General features: G+C 31.2%; 1 protein-coding gene across 1 annotated transcript in view; it reads left to right on the top strand.

The window, feature by feature from the left end:
• The first annotated feature begins 132 nt into the window (after window positions 1-132).
• The window catches only part of LOC134691421 (NPC intracellular cholesterol transporter 1-like), a 45422-nt gene continuing 24791 nt past the window's right edge, over window positions 133-20763 (top strand). The window contains exons 1-13 of the mRNA XM_063551944.1: window positions 133-260; window positions 4381-4534; window positions 5598-6660; window positions 7919-8051; window positions 9372-9604; window positions 10388-10488; window positions 11680-11843; window positions 12564-12701; window positions 14037-14219; window positions 15205-15319; window positions 16182-16309; window positions 16933-17067; window positions 18391-18480. Of these exons, the coding sequence (XP_063408014.1) occupies window positions 198-260; window positions 4381-4534; window positions 5598-6660; window positions 7919-8051; window positions 9372-9604; window positions 10388-10488; window positions 11680-11843; window positions 12564-12701; window positions 14037-14219; window positions 15205-15319; window positions 16182-16309; window positions 16933-17067; window positions 18391-18480 (2700 nt within the window). The 5' untranslated portion in view covers window positions 133-197. The remainder of the gene's footprint in view (window positions 261-4380; window positions 4535-5597; window positions 6661-7918; window positions 8052-9371; window positions 9605-10387; window positions 10489-11679; window positions 11844-12563; window positions 12702-14036; window positions 14220-15204; window positions 15320-16181; window positions 16310-16932; window positions 17068-18390; window positions 18481-20763) is intronic.

The raw sequence follows: 20763 nt of genomic DNA, 5'->3' as shown, positions 1-20763 counted from the left end.
TTTTTTTATCTTTTTAATTCAAGGGCATATAGGTTATATATTACGTTATTTACGTCTAAATAAGATTTTTTTTTCAATCAAAAACAATTTTGATAAATAAATATTTGTAATTCGTTTTGTTGAATTTGTAATCTTGGTTGACTCACATGATCAGCCCATATCTGACGACGGCAAAATAACAACAGGAATAGTGAACCATGAAAATGAAGAGAGATTTTTTACTATTCTTAATATCTGTGGTATTAAGCAATTATTATATGGTAATACTTTTAAACATAATAGAAAATTGTCAGCAAGAGGATAGATCATGACATGAGATGAGTTATTTGACACAAGAATAGAAAAATATTTGACAAAATTATGTTTGAAGAACTGTTTCCACTAATAGTAATACACCTTATCTCTATTTCAAAATTTGTCCCGCTTGGATTTTTGATTTCATACAACGATCACTTTTCCATTTCGGCATTCATGCCATATGATATTTTCTATAATGACATTCATTTTATGGGAACTTTTGTAATATTCAGTTATGGCGCATTTAAAGCGTAACAGTGTATATTATCTTTTAAAGTAATCAGTTAAAGACCAAACAGAATAAAGATATATTAACTCTTGAATGAAATTAAACTCATACCATTGCAAATTCGTACCACGTCAACATGGTCAACTCGTTCCATGTACACCTTATCGCTATTTCCGCTTGACCCGAAAATCTGTTCCGCTTGACCTATTGGCGTCATACAACAATCACTTTTCCATTGTGGCGTCAGACATTTTGAATTATGACGTCAAAATTTTACGGGACCCTGTGTGATGTCCAGTAATGGCAGACAAATAGCGATAAGGTGTATTGCAGACTTGTACAACATTAAACCTTATAAATTGTAACTTATAGACAGCTGATCATATCATTAGAAATATATACATTGTTAGATCAGTACACTAATTTTTGAATGTAAATAGACTATATATACTTACACCACATCTTCCTATATCTATATATACAATGTATTACTGACTTTTGACTCTGGATTATATAAATAAGCTTTGGTAGTCTATCCTTGCATTCTGTCAGGTAAGAGCATCCGAAGGAAGTAAAATCAAATGTTTAATCAGCTTCATTTTGGATGAAAGTTTACTGTTTGCTGATTATTTTTGTCGTGTACAAAAAATGGTTAATTTTCCCCCTAATGATGCTATTAATTGTCCAAATTGAAAGCTTGGTGGTACTTATTTACGAATTATTGCTCTAACATGTCTTTTATCAAGTTTATATGATATCTATCATGTCTATTTTGATGTACACATAAGTTAACCATGGCAAAGCTTTCATTAGATATTGACTGCATATTTTAATCAAAATATTATTTAAGCTGCTATTGTCCTAAATGTGCATGATTTTTTTTGTTACTGGACATTATATAAGCAACCAACAATTAATCAATCTTATTTAAGCTACATGTCAACATTGAGGGGGGGATAGGACCTTTATCGTGACTCCGGGATCGGCTGTTTTTAAGCTCAGATTTCGTGATTGACCCTTTCGGGATCCGGGAATTCTTGTTTTCGAATTTCGGGATGTCGGGATTTACATTATTTAAATTCGAGACCTCGGATTTTCGTGTTTTTAAGCCCGGGATTTCGCGATAAGGACCCCTCCTATCCCCCCTCAACATTGATCCCAATGGAATAGTTTTGCTATGAAATAAAGGCATGGTCATCAAGTCAGTATCCTATCACACTTTGTTCTCAAAATCATGATAATTAAGAATTACCTAACATGAAATACACAATTCAGCATGTTCAGAGAAAAAAAACAATAGAACTTAATAAATAGGTTGTATTCTTACATAAACATGATAAAGGCTTGTCATATCAAATCTGGTTCCCCCTTTTATACATGTATCATGCATTTTATGTATACATTTAACAAGATGGCTTTGTCTGTATGAATAAGTATTAAAATAAGAATATAAATATTTATCATTTTTTTTGGTTTATCTATTCCAATTACAGGGCCAGTTTTCAAGCATATACATATATATACTATTACATATTTAATATTTATTGTCATGATTATACAGTAATATAATTTTAAAGATACATGTACATAAAAAATAAATGATTAGATAACTATACTCCACCCTATATCATGTAGATGGTGTTTGAAAATAAACTAATAAAAAAGAATATTTTGTCTCTATACATTGTACATTCATGACATTGCTAAAACTAATTAGACTTGAGCTATAATCATGCATGTCATGATAATACATTTAAAATAAAAATGAAAAATAAACAACATCACTTAACTACATGTACATTGTACATGTATATTTAGTTTTTGGAATACAAATTCAATTTTCTCTTATTTCAAAACAAGTACTTATAAATAGGTATGAGGTTATAGTGAACTATAAGTACTAATGCTATCACACCTATGTAAACAAATAAATCAGAGATTCAACTTTTCCTGATAAAATTCATAACACTCTATTGTTTACATTGGAAGGTTAAAATATAGAACTTATATTTTTTTAAATCAAATGTAAGTGATTTTTAAAGCTCCTTGTACATATATATACACTTGTATATATTTTTTTAATTTGACACATTGTTTCACATGTTTTATGCAAGAAATATATCTTATCTATCATGTCTATGTGTGTCATCTGTACACTGGTTTAAATATTTCACATTTCATGCATTTATACGAAGCATGCTAAGTAAACATAACTATATAATGTTTAAAAAATATTGCTGAAGACCGCATGAATAGTCTAATGCAGGAAATAGTTTTATATAAGCAAAAATAGTTTTTGTTAATATTTTTTTCTTCATTAAATAGTCCTATGTAAGTTCATGTTCTTAATCATATTTATCATGCATGCTTATATAGTTTTACAAAGTATGTACACATAACCTTTGACAAGGCCTTCATTCATTTGTGTCGTTGGTTATCATGGATATTGACTGCATACTACATGTATATCAAAATCTAATTTAAGATGTACATGTGCTGTTCTCTTCATTCATTTTATATCCATGGACAAATTTGATTTCTATGTACCTTACCATAGTCAGTCAAGGGTCTAACTTAAATAAGTTATTAGAGATAATAACATTCATGTTGTAATTGTGAGCTGAAATATCAAAAAACTGTAATAACATATGTATGTTACATGTTTCAAAGGGGAAATATACAACCTTTATTTTGTTAAATTTTTCTCAAGTTTTATTGTTTTATAATTTTCTTTATGTATATTAATCTTTGCAAATATATAACAGCTCATAGCTTACCAATTATGCATAATACACCTATGTTATTACAGAAAATACATTCCTGCAATAACGAATGGGTGTTATTGCAGCTTCTCTATATCTCTTTAAAGGCTTTGCTCTGACTTGCATAAGAATGTATTTCAATTCATTGTAAGAAATGATGATCAGAGCTTGTAATGCGGCACTGTGCAAGATTCCAAGTGTCTCATTTACTCTGATATAGTAAATTACATGCTTGTAATAACATAAGCCTTGTTATTACATCTTAGATTGCCCTTAAAAGCCTTGTCTCATTGATTTACCATGGTTAATCATAATTGTATTAATGGAATTAGAAAATTAGTTATCAGGGTAATTTATTAAGCTACTGCGCAAAAGTTTTTAAGAATTCCCAAGTGCCCTTTAAAGATAAAACATTTTTGATATATTTCACTGATAACCAACATATGTTATTACAGATTCAGGAAAAAAGAGAAGACAACTCATGAAAGTGTCTGTAATAACAACATGCATGTTATTTTCCCCTGATAACTTATTTAAGTTAGACCCTTGACTGATAGTCATGATTAAGTATTTTCTATGAATAAAATATATTACACTTTCACACCCTTTCAAAAATCAATTAATCAATCAACTGTTATAAAGTGTTTTAATTTTAATTGCCGGTTCATCATTACATGCAATGACATGTGATAATTAAAGTTTGTTAATTTTACTTAAATTGCACAAATGTTGCAGGTTCCTGGTTACCTTTATAAACATATTCATGATATTTATTTATAGTGGACATGGTGGATTGGTAAACAAGCTACATGTAGTTCAACTTATATTAATCCCTTCTCACTTTGTGGGTGTGAGTGCTGCCTTGCATTGGCATTAATTAGCCTGCTATTTTTTTTTAATCTACAAGGGTGTCTTTTGCGGGCAGAGATAAGGCTCTCTCTGAAAGTATGTTTTAAAATGTGTTAATTTTACTTGCAGGTTCATGTTCATATATATATGTCATGTATGTGTTTTAAAATGTGTTAATTTTACTTGCAGGTTCATGTTCATATGTCATGTATGTGTTTTAAAATGTGTTATTTTTACTTGCAGGTTCATGGGAAGGATGGACATTGTTCGTGGTATGGTGAATGTGGTGACTCACCGACGGGGAAATATAACTGCTTGTATACAGGACTAGCTAAACCATTAACAAACGAGACAGGATTAAAAATTCTTAAAACTTACTGTCCAGATTTACTTGAGGGTATGATTGTAGTCTAATTCTTAAAACTTACTGTCCAGATTTACTTGAGGGTATGATTGTAGTCTAATTCTAAAACTTATTGTCCAGATTTACTTGAGGGTATGATTGTAGTCTAATTCTTAAAACTTACTGTCCAGATTTACTTGAGGGTATGATTGTAGTCTAATTCTTAAAACTTACTGTCCAGATTTACTTGAGGGTATGATTGTAGTCTAATTCTTAAAACTTATTGTCCAGATTTACTTGAGGGTAGGATTGTACTCTAATTCTTAAAACTTATTGTCCAGATTTACTTGAGGGTATGATTGTAGTCTAATTCTTAAAACTTATTGTCCAGATTTACTTGAGGGTATGATTGTAGTCTAATTCTTAAAACTTATTGTCCAGATTTACTTGAGGGTATGATTGTAGTCTAATTCTTAAAACTTACTGTCCAGATTTACATGAGGGTATGATTGTAGTCTAATTCTTAAAACTTATTGTCCAGATTTACTTGAGGGTATGATTGTAGTCTAATTCTTAAAACTTATTGTCCAGATTTACTTGAGGGTATGATTGTAGTCTAATTCTTAAAACTTATTGTCCAGATTTACTTGAGGGTATGATTGTAGTCTAATTCTTAAAACTTACTGTCCAGATTTACTTGAGGGTATGATTGTAGTCTAATTCTTAAAACTTATTGTCCAGATTTACTTGAGGGTATGATTGTAGTCTAATTCTTAAAACTTATTGTCCAGATTTACTTGAGGGTATGATTGTACTCTAATTCTTTGTTTGAAGACAATTTAAATAAAGATCTTTCTATTCTTGGTTTGTTTGTAAACATTTGGGAAAAATAGCTTGATTTTTACAGACAATTCTATATAATTTTATATAATAAAATAAAATAAAAAAATTATGAAAACTGGCCATGGGAAATTATTATTCATGTTATTAGAAGCAAATTGGAAAATGGAAATATTAGGTAATACTTGATACTTCAAAATTATAAAATCAAATTGGTCATTGATACTTCAAAATATTTAACATGTTTCAATTAAGAATGTTTTGTTTTTTTAAACAGAAAAAGGTGATACTTACACATGTTGTGACACAGATCAGCTGGTTACTATTCAGAAGAATATGGGATTGCCACAACAGTTTTTTCTACGATGTCCTTCCTGTTACCGCAACTTTCTTAATCTATACTGCTACCAGACTTGCTCAAAGAATCAGAGCAATTATGTATACAATGTGAAAACTGAACCAGTGCCAACTAACAAAAACAAAACACAAATTACAAAAATAGACTATTTCATAACCCACGCCTATGCTAACGGTATGTTTAATTCCTGTAAGAGTGTACAGATGCCGAGTGCTAATGAACGAGCGATCACGGTTTTCTGTGGCCATCCTGCTGATCAGTGCACTATTAAGAACTGGCTACAATACATGGGAGATACTACCAATGGACACACCCCTTTTGATATCAATTTCAATATCACCGATACACCAATAACTCCGAATACAACAAATACCACATTTTATCCCATGGATGTTACTACGTCTCTTTGTAACGAAACTGCACTTAACAAGTCTGCTTGTAGTTGTCAAGATTGTACGCTTAGCTGTGCTCCGTTGCCACCTTTCCCAAAACCTCCAAAACCAGCTACCATCTTAGGCTTTGATGCCTGGTACTTTATTATGTGTATATTGTACATTATTTTCGTATTGTTTTTCGGAACTTATGGATTGTGTTACAATATTATACATCGGAATGCTTTTGGAATCAAACAAAAGAAGTATGATAGTATAGAAGAAAGACCTGCTGGTAGAACTGGAAGTATAAATGGACATGGCCAATCAAGGATGAAAAAATTGTCAGCGCCACTTGTCGAGGAAAAGGATATTAACTGTTTAGAAAAAATTGGAGCTGCTGTTGAGAAATTTTTGAGGAACATATTTCTAACATGGGGGTTATTTGTAGCACGACATCCTGTAATTGTAATAGTACTTGGTGTACTAATCGCTGGAGCTTTGTCGGCCGGACTATACTTTTTTAAGGTCACAACCAACCCAGTAGAACTTTGGTCTGCTAAGAACAGCAGGGCACGCACAGAGAAGGACTACTTTGATTCCCATTTTGGGTAAGGATTTTTTAACCTTGTATATGAGTTTCTTGATTCAGTTATGTATCTTTAGTTTAAACATATTTATTTATAGTGGATTGGGAAACAAGTTTTGCAACTTATATTAATCCCTTTCCACTTTGCAGGTGCGAGTGCTGCCTTGTAGCGGCATTAGCCTACTCTTTTTCGAAATCTACAAGGGTGTCTTTAATGTGCAAGAGATATGGCACTCTCTTAACACGGGTCAGCCATTTATCGTTCCCTTCCGACAGACTATCATCGTTTCCTCAAGACCATACTCGCAATTGGTGTCAAGGGAGAGCCGATAATTGAGTTCCTGAAATTTTCATCCCAAACGGGAATCGAACCAGGAACCTTGGTGTTAGTAGTTTGATGCACTAACCACTACACCACGGCTCTCTTATGTATCTTTGATTCATTTACATTTCAACATGCATTAAACACAAGTTGGTTAAATAAATGCAATAATTAATTTCAAGCCAATCAACACATGTTCTAGCAGGATAAGCTGGTAGAATTATCTGGGTGGATACTAAACTTATTTAATGACCTTCAAAATAACTTTGGTGGTAATTTTTTTAAAACATGTTGTGGATTTGTGGTACAATTGCCAATTAGACAGCTATCCAACAAAGTTAAAATGAAGGCATTGTAAGCAATTATAGGCAACCATATAGCCTTCGATAATGAGAAAAGCCCATATGATAAAGTTGCTATAAAAGACCCCTACATGAAAAATTATTGTTGTTTGTTGTATTCTGATTACTGTAAATTCAGAAATTATTGCGATGTTTTTTATTGCGAATAATGCGACTGAGTTGTAAACACAATAATTAAAACTCGCATTTGGTAATATTTTGACTGAATAAAGCATGGCTTTTCTCAAAATTGTAAAAATTAAAATCGCAATCAAGTGAAAAATTACAAAATCGTAATATTAAATGCACGCAATCATTTCTGAATTTACAGTATCCAAATGATTTCTTTTTGTGGTACAAATAAGTGTTAAATGTTATTGAAAGAATACGCTCCATTCCTTGCTTTCTTCAAAAAATCAATTAACTATCTTGTGGGATCAGGTTATAGAGTATAATAATAGACTAGGGTTGGTAGGGTAACTGGAACACATTTATTTGCTTTTAGAATATTTAGAAGCTGTAGAAGGTATGAGGCTAGCTTGCTTTCTCGAGAGTCTTTCATATATACATATACGTATAAACATAAAATAAAACCTTATTAACATTTTTTTTAACAGGCCATTCTACAGAACTGAACAACTGATTGTGACCAGACCAAACAATAATACAATAGTAAAACATAAGAATCCAGGATCTATTGTCTCATATACAGACTATACTTCTTTGTTTGATAAGGATTTTTTACATATGGTAGGTTAAAAGTTCATTATAATAAATCCAGGAACGATTGTCACACTTAAGCTTGCTGTCTGTACTTCTATGTTTTTTCATACAGTAAGGCCGCTTCAATGGCCATGTGGCCTACTTTAGTCACATGAACCTCTAAATGAACTACATTTTTTTTTTTAAATCCTAGCTTACAAAAAGTGCAGAGGCTCCTCATTTGAGACAGACGCAAAAAATGTGACAGGGTTAAACATGTTTTGTGAGATCTCAACCATCCCATTTTACCTCTAGCCTATGTAGATTAAATAAACATACAGCAATATGCACAGTTTACATAGTAAAACTCAGTTTAAAAGAAGTACAAATCTGTTTTGTCAGTTTACCCTCCCAATATCAGTAGTTCTCACCAGTATTCTTTCACCAAGAATTGCTGAATGTCTCAAAATAGGACAATATTGCTTATATTAGCATAAACACCAATCAATCATTTAATTCGCAAGGTATAAATTTTAGCTTATTTTCACAGATAGAAAAAATTCACTAAAATTAATTCTGCCATTTTAGAAGTGCACATGCAAAGGTATTGATAAAAGTTTTGAATCCGCCAAAAAAAAAGAAGCCAAAATATTTTGTATACCTAATTTGATGAAAATTGTGAAATTTTATACCTGCAAAAATAACCTGCTATACAGTATATTTGTAGCATGATTAGTGAAGATTTGAATGTATAGTGTTTGTTAGCACACTTGTTCATTTGATGCTCACCTGAACTTAAATGCCAAGCTCACCTGGACTAAAAAGTATAATGCCAAGTGCAATTTTGCACTTCCTTTCAATTTGTGTCCATCTTCTGTCTGTTACAACCAGTTATAGGTTTAATGATAATAAAAAAAAATACATTATAGCATTATGTGTATGCAGCAGTCCTTGAAATTGCATTTTATCAACAATCATTACAATTGCACTGACAAGTTTTAAATTTACAGTGCTAATAATAATATAATGGACTGAGAAGTACATGCAAATATTTTTTGAATTTATGGTGCTCATATAAATTAGTATAGAATTTGTATATTTTTCCCTTTGATCTTACTGCCTAATATTTTCGAGTATCAACATACAGCTGGCTATATCACTGAAAATATTAGGCAATACATTTTGTGATGTCATAATTACTGATAAACAGAATAATACATGTAATAGGTAGTTTTGTTTTTGATACTGACTATATCATGTGGAATATCTTAACTCGCCCTAACAGGCTCGTCTAGATGTTCCACATGATATAGTCAGTATCAAAAACAAAACTACCTATTATTCTATATTTAATATTATTTTTTTTAGCTTTTGGATCTTCAACTTGAAATAGAAAACTTAACAGCAACCTACAAAGGTGAAACAGTCCGACTACAAGATATCTGTTTCAAGCCGCTTGCTCCAGACAATAACAATTGTACAACAGAGAGTGTGTTAGAATACTGGCAGAAAAGTCATGAAAATATTGACAAAGTAGCAATGACTCCTGATGGATGGTTTGTCAAGGCAGATTACCTTGATCATTTCAAGTTCTGTGTTAGGTAAGTCAGGTTTCCAATACAATTGAGGGCTATTCCATTAAAAGTATGTGGGTGGGTAGGACAAAGTTTCAAAGACTCCAGATAGATGGTTTGTCAAGGCAGATTACCTTGATCATTTCAAGTTCTGTGTGAGGTAGGTCAGGTTTCCAATACAATTGAGGGCTATTCCATTAAAAGTATGTGGGTGGGTAGGACAAAGTTTCAAAGACTCCAAAAAGATGGTTTGTCAAGACAGACTACCTTGATCATTTCAAGTTCTGTGTTAGGTAGGTCAGGTTTCCAATTCAATTGAGGGCTATTCCATTTAAATGTATGTAGGAGGGTAGGACAAAGTTTCTAAGACTCCTGATGGATGGTTTGTCAAGGCCGATTACCTTGATCATACCGTATAGCAGGTTATTTTCGCGGGGTGCAAATTTTCGCTTATTTTCGCGGATAGAACAAAATCACCAAAATAAATTCCGCCAAATTAAAGGTGTTCATACAAAGGTATGAATGAAAGTTTTAAATCCGCTTAAATAATAACCGTCAAAATATTTCGTATACCTTGTTCAATGAAAATCGCGAAATTTTACACCCGCGAAAAATAACCCGCTATACGGTATCAAGTTCTGTGTTAGGTTAGTCAGGTTTCCAATACAAATCAGGGCTATTCCATTTAAATGTATGTGGGAGGGTAGGACAAAGTAGCATATACTTCGATCGATCCAGATGGATGATATTGAAAAGATCTAATCTATTACCAATAAAATGTATTTATTTTTGTATACATTTCCCTTTCAGTGCCCCAGCTTCTACCCAAGATACAGTTGGACTAAATATTTCTTGTCTAGCCACTAATTCTGCTCCTATATTTCCATGGGTAGCCATGGGAGGATATGATGGTTTGTATTCATTATGAAAGAAGATCCTTTAAAGAGTGACGAAAGATACCAGATGGATTGTCAAACCCATAGATTGAAAATAAACTGACAAACCCATGACTAAAAATAAAAAGACAAACAATATTATAGAAGACACAATAAGAAAACTAAAGACTAAGCAACACAAACCCACTCAAAACTGGGGGTGATCTCAGGTGCTGTGAAGGGTAAGCAGATCCTGCTTCACATTTGGCACCCATCGTATTAATATTGCTTATATTATAACAAATCCATTAACATTAACATTTGAGCTGAGTTGGATAGAAATCGACCTTATGCATTAAATGAATATCAATTTCAGTTCATCTATTTACTTTAATTAATTTGGTAAAATTTCTATAAAAAGTCTGAAAATGAAGGCGATATGCATTATATAAGAACCCTATACAAAACATACCACCAATTAGCTTTTATTTTGTATTTGAATGTTCCAAAAATGATCAAAGTCTAATACCAATATACAAATATACATGCACGATCAAAGTCTTACCAATATACAAATATACATGCACTTGCATAAGGTCATTTTCTATCTGATGCAGCTCAGTTGTAAAATATTTTTGAAATATAAAAGAAAGATTTCAACAAGTTTTTCTTATGTTGAAAAACATGAAAAACATATGATTTGAACAACATATGAAAAATGTATGGTTTGATCACTTGAAAATTATATAAAAAAACATGTGTCGCAATTTTTACTGTCATTGATAATCAAATAGAAACATCTAAGTGATTCCTTTAGTATACCTATGTTATAGGAGAGTTCCAGGATAGTTGTTGTTTCTATGTAGACTTTGAAAAAAATGTATCAACTGCTTTAACCAAATAATTCTTTAATAGTTGATGTCAGCAGAATTAACATGTAGAGTCACTAGAGTGTCAAAAAAAATTGGTGATACAATGTATAAAAAAGAAGATGTGGTATGCTTGCCAATGAGACAACTATCCACAAAAGACCAAAATGACACAAACATTAACAACTATAGGTCACTGTACAGCCTTCAACAATAAGCAAAGCCCATACCGCATAGTCAGCTATAAAAGATACATTGTAGAATTCGAACTAGTAATACACATGTAAAACCAAATCACAGTAACCTAAATTTAAGATCTTCTTTCACAGTTACCTAAATTATAAGTTTTCTATTACAGGTTTAAATTATCAAGACTCGACAGCATTTGTCATCACTATTCTAGTCAACAACCACCTTAAAGATGAAGACAATGAAAAAGCTATGGCGTGGGAGAAAGTTCTTATAGATTTCATGAAGACCAGACAAAATGGTCCGAACATGACAATTGCCTTTAACACAGAGGTAAGATTTTGGTATATTGTGTTTTGCCCTGGTCATTGTATGACCTGAGTAGGCCAGATTAAACAACTTCAACAGCTTCTCTATGATCAATTCTTCTCGTCGAAAAACAATTGAAATTCTCAATGAAATATAAATTTCCATTTTAAACTAAAATGGTCAAATAATATTCATGAACTAATTATTAGGAAATTTTAAAAATCTACGAAAAATTAATACCCTTGAATTAAAGTACCTTCACAGTAAATAGCAACAAATGTAATGGAGATGTAATTAATAACATTTAAAAATCAACATAATTGAAATGTATTTAATTACTTTGGCATGTTATTGACCCCAGGTGAATTTCTAATATAAAAACAAAATGAAGACATGGTATGATTGCAATAAGACAACTATTCCCCAGAGTTAAAATGAATAGGTAGTTTTCAATAAATGGCTGAACACAACTAATACATGCACAACCAATATCTAAGTAATGGGGGTAATTGAAGATCTCATGAATATGGATTCAATGTTGTTGAATTTATCACTTGCTAGTGAATAATCACTGGTTTTTCTTTGGTTATTTGAACATATTGAATTATTATTCATTATTTTACTTTTATAAATGATTGAAACGTACAAAATTATACCCTCAATCTTTTCATATCTTGTAACTAGTTTCCCTTTTAATAAACATGTTCACAAATGCATTAATTTTAATGAATGATTTTGTTTTAGCGCTCAATTGAAGATGAAATCAACAGAGAAAGTAGCTCTGATATTTGGACAGTTTTGGCTAGTTACCTGATTATGTTTGGGTACATAACATTAACTCTTGGACAGTATGGAACATGTGAAAATCCACAAAAACTGCTGGTAAATATAAAAAAAATGGAAAACAACACGTTTAATAATTTATTGCATCCAGGCTTTTCTAGATTTACCTTCACCAGGAACACTCAAAGCCAAACATTTGAAATTCGAAGATGGATGTCAAAAATACCTTAGATAAATAGCCATATTCATCTAACGCCAACTTTGCCTGAGGGAGTTGAAACCCTAGTTTTATCATAATTTATAAACTGACGATTTTAGTAAAGTTTGTTAAATCATGTCAGTACAGAAGCACTGACTACAAAGCTGATGATGGGACTGATAGTCCACCAGCAGAAATATGTGACAAACAACAATATTTCAGTGTGCTACATTTGTCTGCAACACATCGAGAAATCCTGCCCTGCACACAGAATTAAATAGTCATTATGGATAATGATATATAAACTAAATAGTCATTATGGATAACGATATATAAACTAAATAGTCATTATGGATAACGATATATAAACTAAATAGTCATTATGGATAACGATATATAAACTAAATAGTCATTATGGATAAAGATATATAAACTAAATAGTCATTATGGATAACGATATATAAACTAAATAGTCATTATGGATAACGATATATAAACTAAATAGTCATTATGGATAACGATATATAAACTTAATAGTCATTATGGTTAACGATATATAAACTAAATAGTCATTATGGATAACGATATATAAACTTAATAGTCATTATGGATAACGATATATAAACTAAATAGTCATTATGGATAACGATATATAAACTTAATAGTCATTATGGATAACGATTTATAAACTAAATAGTCATTATGGATAACGATATATATAAACAACACTCATTCATGTTAGAAACATGACCATAAACCTTTTGGTTTATCAGCAGTTGTTTCCCTTTCAAATCTGTATATGATATGTTATGCAGCCTGCAAAACAAAGACAAAGAAACAGTAAAATCTTGTCGTTAATAATTATCTGCCTTTGAAAAAACTAAAACAGTAAAAAATGATTTCTACATTGTTTCAGTTAAATCGTTCAGCATGCTAAACTAAGACACAAAAAAAAGAAAAAATCTTGTCATCTTTAATTATCTCCCTTTGAAAAATACCAAAACGGTTAAAAATGATTTCCACATTGTATTTGTTATGTCCTGCAGCCTGCTAAACAAAGACATAAAAAACAGAAAAAATCTTGTCATCAATAATTATCTCCCTTTGGAAAATAACAAAACTGTTGAAAATGATTTCCACATTGTTCATCTGCTATGATGTGCAGTCAGATTAAAAGATTGAATAATTAGCAGTATTCCTTTTTATCTCCAATGCTAAATGTATTTTATTTGCAGATTGATTCCAAGATAACATTAGGACTATCAGGAGTAACAATTGTACTATTATCAGTAGCTGCCTCCCTCGGGACCTATAGTTACTTTGGAATACCAGCAACACTTATCATAATAGAAGTGGTACCATTCTTAGTCTTGGCAGTCGGTGTGGACAACATCTTTATTTTAGTCCAGGCCTATCAGGTAAGTTGTACCATTCTTAGTCCTGGCTGTCGGTGTGGACAACATCTTTATTTTAGTCCAGGCCTATCAGGTAAGTTGTACCATACTTAGTCCTGGCTGTCGGTGTGGACAACATCTTTATTTTAGTCCAGGCCTATCAGGTATGTTTAGACCATTATTTAACTGTGAGATTAGATATATTAAAAAAGGTCTAGGGCTTTTAGTTGGTATCATACCTGTCTAAAATATGGTCCAACGCATAAAATAAAATGAAATTACCATTCACATATTCATATTTTTTTTTTAAAAACGGCTTTTGTATATTTTGATTTTTTACGACAATGATTTGTAATTGTTTTAATGAAGCCTTTGTTTCAAACAATTGCAGTCATCATGCTGAACAAAGTAGCCTAAGCTTGTAACATTCTTTCGTGCCTGCAATAATGAGCCCTACCGGCAAACAGAATCTATCTAAGATTTTCCTGTAGATTTTTAAAAAAAAAGTTTTTCTGAAGACTGCAATTGTATGAATTTTATGAAAATTTGTTATTTTTTTTATGACACCCACCAAATTTTAGAACAAATTCTGTGATAATTCATTGTAATATCCTGCATATGAAATTACATTATATTATCGATAGGTAATAATATAATAATGTTCATCTGTTTTTCATCTGTCTTTCCCTTCTCAGATTAAAGTCTTGTTTTATGTCAAACTTGATGTTTATTTTATGATACTGTAAATTCAGAAATTATTGTGTGCATGTATTATTGCAATTTTGTCATTTTAGACTTAAACACAATTTTAATTTTTGCATTATTGAGAAAAATCCTGTTGATTCAAAAAAAAAATGTGAGTTAGAATTATTGCTATTATTACCCTGTTGCATTTTTCGCAATAATAAAAACCTTGCAATAATTTCTGAATTTGCAGAAGGCATGCAAATCTGTATGATGAATGTTGCTCTTCTCAACCTATAATTTATAAGTTTCCCTCCTTTTACAGCGAGACACTAGACCACCAGGTGAAAGTTTAGAAGAACAGATTGGCAGAATTGTAGGGAGAGTGGGGCCAAGCATGTTACTGACTAGTTCTGCAGAATCAATAGCTTTCTTCCTGGGTAAATACATTGTATAATGTGCCAAGTATGTAAATAACATGTAAAAAGGAAACTATAATTTTACCCAACAGGAACTTGTGATATAATATGTAACTTATTATGAGTATTGTTAAAGGAAATAAGGTTTCTGTCATCTGCTGATCAAACAACAAGTTGAAGATCACAGATAGGTCAATCTTCTTAAAATACTGTAAAGCCTTAAATTAATGCGTGCATTTATTATAATTGCGATTTTGTCATTTTTTACTAAAATGCAATTTTAATTTTTAGGATTTTCAGAAAAATCCTGTTTTTTTTATAAAAAATATTTCAAAATGCAAGTTTAAATTATTGCGTTTAAAACTCTGTTGCATTTTTCGCAATAATAAAAACCTCACATTAATTTCTGAATTTACAGTACATATCTTTTAATGGTGATAAATATTGCCAGTTGCTAAGGTTCCTCAAATTGGGACTGATGAAAAAAGGATTAGTGATTCTTTTACGTATATTGTTTATGACAAAACCAGTAATGAATAACAAATATAACTGATAGCAACCAAGGGCAACAACTCAATTGCAATTTCCTGACTTGGGTTGAACATGTTTTTGGTGATTAACCGTCCCCTGCCTTGGGTTAAACATGGTTTTAGTGATTGATCTCCTGACTTGGGTTGAACATGTTTTTAGTGATTGATCTCCTGACTTGGGTTGAACATGTTTTTAGTGATTGATCTCCTGCCTTTGGTTTAACATGTTTTAAGTGATTAACCGCCCCCGCCTTGGACAGTGTTTTTATCTGTAAAAAATAAGTTTGCAGAGCCTTAATTTTTTGCTAACTTCTTGGTTTTGTAGTCATATAAATGTTTTTTATTTTAAACAGGTGCCCTGACAAACATGCCAGCAGTCAGAGTTTTCTCCCTTTATGCTGCCTTGGCTGTTTTAATTGACTTTTTGCTACAGATAACAGTATTTATTGCATTAATGACAATTGATGCCAAAAGACAGGAGGTAAGAATTTACTTTTCTTATTGTGTACTATGCTATCCTAGTGGCACTAATAGTTTAGAGAATGATTATTTACAATGAAGGTTTTAGTTCAAAATTTGTATAGAAGCCAAAATATAACAACAACAAAAAAAAATTCTTGGAATTTAAGAAATGCAAATTTTCTTCCTCTATATTTTAACTACTGTAAACCAACTTATTTTCGTGAGTGATTTATTTTCGAGCTTTCGTGAGTAGAAAAATTAAGCGAATATTAATCATCGCTAATATTTAATACTTGGATCAATCCTTATTGAACTTCAGAAAATTAAATAGCTGCAAAATGGTATAAATAGGGTAAAACGCGAAATAAAGTTTCTGCGAAAAATTAATTGGTTTACAGTATTTTGATTGATACCAATTTTCGTAGATTGAGTGAAATTTGTATGTTTGTTGATATTTGGTTTTCATGGTTATCCAAATTTACAGATTTTTGTTTTTGCAAAACTTGTTTTGTAGCAATTTTCAGAACATTGCAAAAATAAATTAGAACTTTTAGTGCTTGATATGTTTTTTAGATAAATGATCTAATCACTAATGGCAGATTTGAAAACACCATTATAATATTTACCATTCTTTTTTTAAAGGGTGATAGATTTGATGCATGTTGTTGTATTAAAGCACCAAGAAGTAAAAAGGAGAAACATGAAGGCTGGCTCTTCTATCTGTTCAAACATTTCTATGCTCCATTCATCCTCAAGGAATATGTCAGACCAATAGTGGTACGTATTATATAGAAACAAATGGATTACCTCCCTTTGGCTGGCTCTTCTATCTGTTCAAACATTTCTATGCTCCATTCATCCTCAAGGAGTATGTCAGACCAATAGTGGTATGTATTACATACATGTATATAGAAACATACAGATTATCTCCCTTTGGGTGACTTTAGGTTTTAAAGTAGGAATTTTCGAAGACGCAGACTTAAGCTGAGTCAACATACTTGTTTGTATAAAAGTTAAAATGACATGTTTATTGAGACTGGTATTTAACACCTTTATTTATTGTCCAGTGGAACTTTAGTGTGTTGAACATATTTCACCAAAATAAAAATGACACAAATCTGAAAGACCCAAGGAGAGATTAAATGAATTGTTTAAATAGAAATCCATTAATTACAATGAATAAAAAGATTACATGGATTAAGACAACTATGATCAATCTAAAATAAATAAATGAAAACAGGCCACTCTCTATAAACAGTTATTTCAGCTTGTGCACTGTGTTTGTCATACAGCTCCTAACATATTAATGGATCTTTGGCTTTCTTTCTGAACTTGTTACTTTCAATGATAAGTGAAACAGTGAGAAATTTCAGCTTGTACACTTTGTTTGTCATATACAGCTCCTAACATTGCCCCATATTTAAGGAATAACAGTACTGTAGTTGAAGAGTTGCCACCGTCAATTGTAGATTTGACGGTCGCAAATGCAGTTTTACTGGCGACGCGTAGCGGAGACAGTAAAACGGAGATTTGCGACCGTCAAATCAAAATTGACGGTGGCAACTCTTCAACTACAGTACTGTTATTCAGATTCTAATGCATTACAAAAAGAAAAAATACGATAAAGCTTGAAAAAATGTCTAAATTTGTCAAATAAAAAAAAATCCGTGAAACTTCGTGAATGATTTTGGCACAAAGACGTCGTGGCTAAACGTGACGTCATACAAATGAAAAACTTACAAACTGGAGGGTATTGTGTTGCCTGTAGGCTTCAAATTCGGATAAAATTACATTAAAACGGCGAATTCGAGGTAGGTGTTGTTTTATTTTCGATTATATAGTAGTAATCGAACATTTGTTGATTCGTGAATTCAAAATGGCGGGTCCCTCCTTAGTTACGCCTGGTCAACTGTGGATTTGACGGCAACTTTTAGCCAATGAAAAAAATTGTTACATCCAAATTGCATTAGAATAATGGATCTTTGGCTTTCAACTGTTTAGGTTTGAGTGTTTCTGATGAAGCTAAATCCAGAGAAAAGCTTTGATCACATAGAACTATTAAGTGTTCTTTTCATTATATTTTGTGTTATTATTTTTCAGATACTTGTGTTTACAGCCTATTTCTTTGTGAGTGTAGCAGTATTACATAAAATTGGATTAGGACTGGACCAGAAACTCTCCATGCCTGATGTTAGTATAAACCTTACATAAAAGAGATATTTACGCCGCAACCTATGTTTTTCTGTCTGTGCATCAATCCATCTGTCTGTCCCACTTCAGGTTTCAGATTTTGGTCAAGGTTGTTTTTGATGAAGTTTTTGAAAAAGTTCAATCAACTTTAAACTTTAAGTACATATGTTGCCTATGATATGATCTTATTTTAATGTCAGATAAGAGTTTTTTACCCATATTTCATGGTCCACTGAACATAGATAATGATTGTGCTAGTGGAGCATCCATGAACTACAGACACATTCTTGTTAAAGCTAAGGGTCTGCTCAGGTTTTAGAATGTTTGTTTAGGGGACAATAGATGTTACATTACTGAAGTGAAATTCGCTTGACAAAAATTGATCATAGAACCAAAATGTTCAGTTGTATCACTGACATGCGGTCAGTAAAAATCTAAGTTCTGACATTGGTTTTACTGGTTTAACATGTTTAAGTTCTTTCTGTGGTGTGATTGTTGGTTAGAAATTTTTTATAATTTTTCAAATGATTTTGTAATTTTAAGCCTAATATCTGTTAAATGTTTTTGGTTTTTCAGTTCTGTTGGTTAATTTCTGTGTAAAATATTTCTACACATTTGTTGATATTTTGACTTCTAAGACTCATGTTTTGAAACATTTAAGTGAGCCCATTCTTGTTTTACAAATTTATTGATATTTTGACTTCTTAGACTCATGTTTTGAAACATTTAAGTGAGCCCATTCTTGTTTTACAAATTTATTGATATTTTGACTTCTTAGACTCATGTTTTGAAACATTTAAGTGAGCCCATTCTTGTTTTACAAATTTATTGATATTTTGACTTCTAAGACTCATGTTTTGAAACATTTAAGTGAGCCCATTCTTGTTTTACAAATTTATTGATATTTTGACTTCTTAGACTCATGTTTTGAAACATTTAAGTGAGCCCATTCTTGTTTTACAAATTTATTGATATTTTGACTTCTAAGACTCATGTTTTGAAACATTTTAGTGAGCCCATTCTTGTTTTACAAATTTATTGATATTTTGACTTCTTAGACTCATGTTTTGAAACATTTAAGTGAGCCCATTCTTGTTTTACAAATTTATTGATATTTTGACTTCTTAGACTCATGTTTTGAAACATTTCAGTGAGCCTATTCTTGTTTTACAAATTTATTGATATTTTGACTTCTAAGACTCATGTTTTGAAACATTTTAGTGAGCCCATTCTTGTTTTACAAATTTATTGATATTTTGACTTCTTAGACTCATGTTTTGAAACATTTTAGTGAGCCCATTCTTGTTTTACAAATTTATTGATATTTTGACTTCTAAGACTGATGTTTTGAAACATTTTAGTGAGCCCATTCTTGTTTTACAAATTTATTGATATTTTGACTTCTTAGACTCATGTTTTGAAACATTTTAGTGAGCCCATTCTTGTTTTACAAATTTATTGATATTTTGACTTCTAAGACTCATGTTTTGAAACATTTTAGTGAGCCCATTCTTGTTTTACAAATTTATTGATATTTTGACTTCTTAGACTCATGTTTTGAAACATTTTAGTGAGCCCATTCTTGTTTTACAAATTTATTGATATTTTGACTTCTAAGACTCATGTTTTTTGTTTTACAAATTTATTGATATTTTGACTTCTAAGACTCATGTTTTGAAACATTTTAGTGAGCCCATTCTTGTTTTACAAATTTATTGATATTTTGACTTCTTAGACTCATGTTTTGAAACATTTTAGTGAGCCCATTCTTGTTTTACAAATTTATTGATATTTTGACTTCTAAGACTCATGTTTTGAAACATTTTAGTGAGCCCATTCTTGTTTTACAAATTTATTGATATTTTGACTTCTTAGACTCATGTTTTGAAACATTTTAGTGAGCCCATTCTTGTTTTACAAATTTATTGATATTTTGACTTCTTAGACTCATGTTTTGAAACATTTAAGTGAGCCCATTCTTGTTTTACAAATTTATTGATATTTTAACTTCTTAGACTCATGTTTTGAAACATTTCAGTGAGCCCATTCTTGTTTTACAAATTTATTGATATTTTGACTTCTAAGACTCATGTTTTGAAACATTTCAGTGAGCCCATTCTTGTTTTACAAATTTATTGATATTTTGACTTCTTAGACTCATGTTTTGAAACATTTCAGTGAGCCCATTCTTGTTTTACAAATTTATTGATATTTTGACTTCTTAGACTCATGTTTTGAAACATTTCAGTGAGCCCATTCTTGTTTTACAAATTTATTGATATT

Source organism: Mytilus trossulus, chromosome 11 (genome assembly GCF_036588685.1).
Source record: "Mytilus trossulus isolate FHL-02 chromosome 11, PNRI_Mtr1.1.1.hap1, whole genome shotgun sequence".
In the NCBI taxonomy this organism is placed as follows: Eukaryota; Metazoa; Mollusca; class Bivalvia; order Mytilida; family Mytilidae; genus Mytilus; species Mytilus trossulus.
The sequence above is the reverse complement of the archived record's forward strand: the minus strand, read 5'-3'. Positions and strand labels throughout refer to the sequence as shown.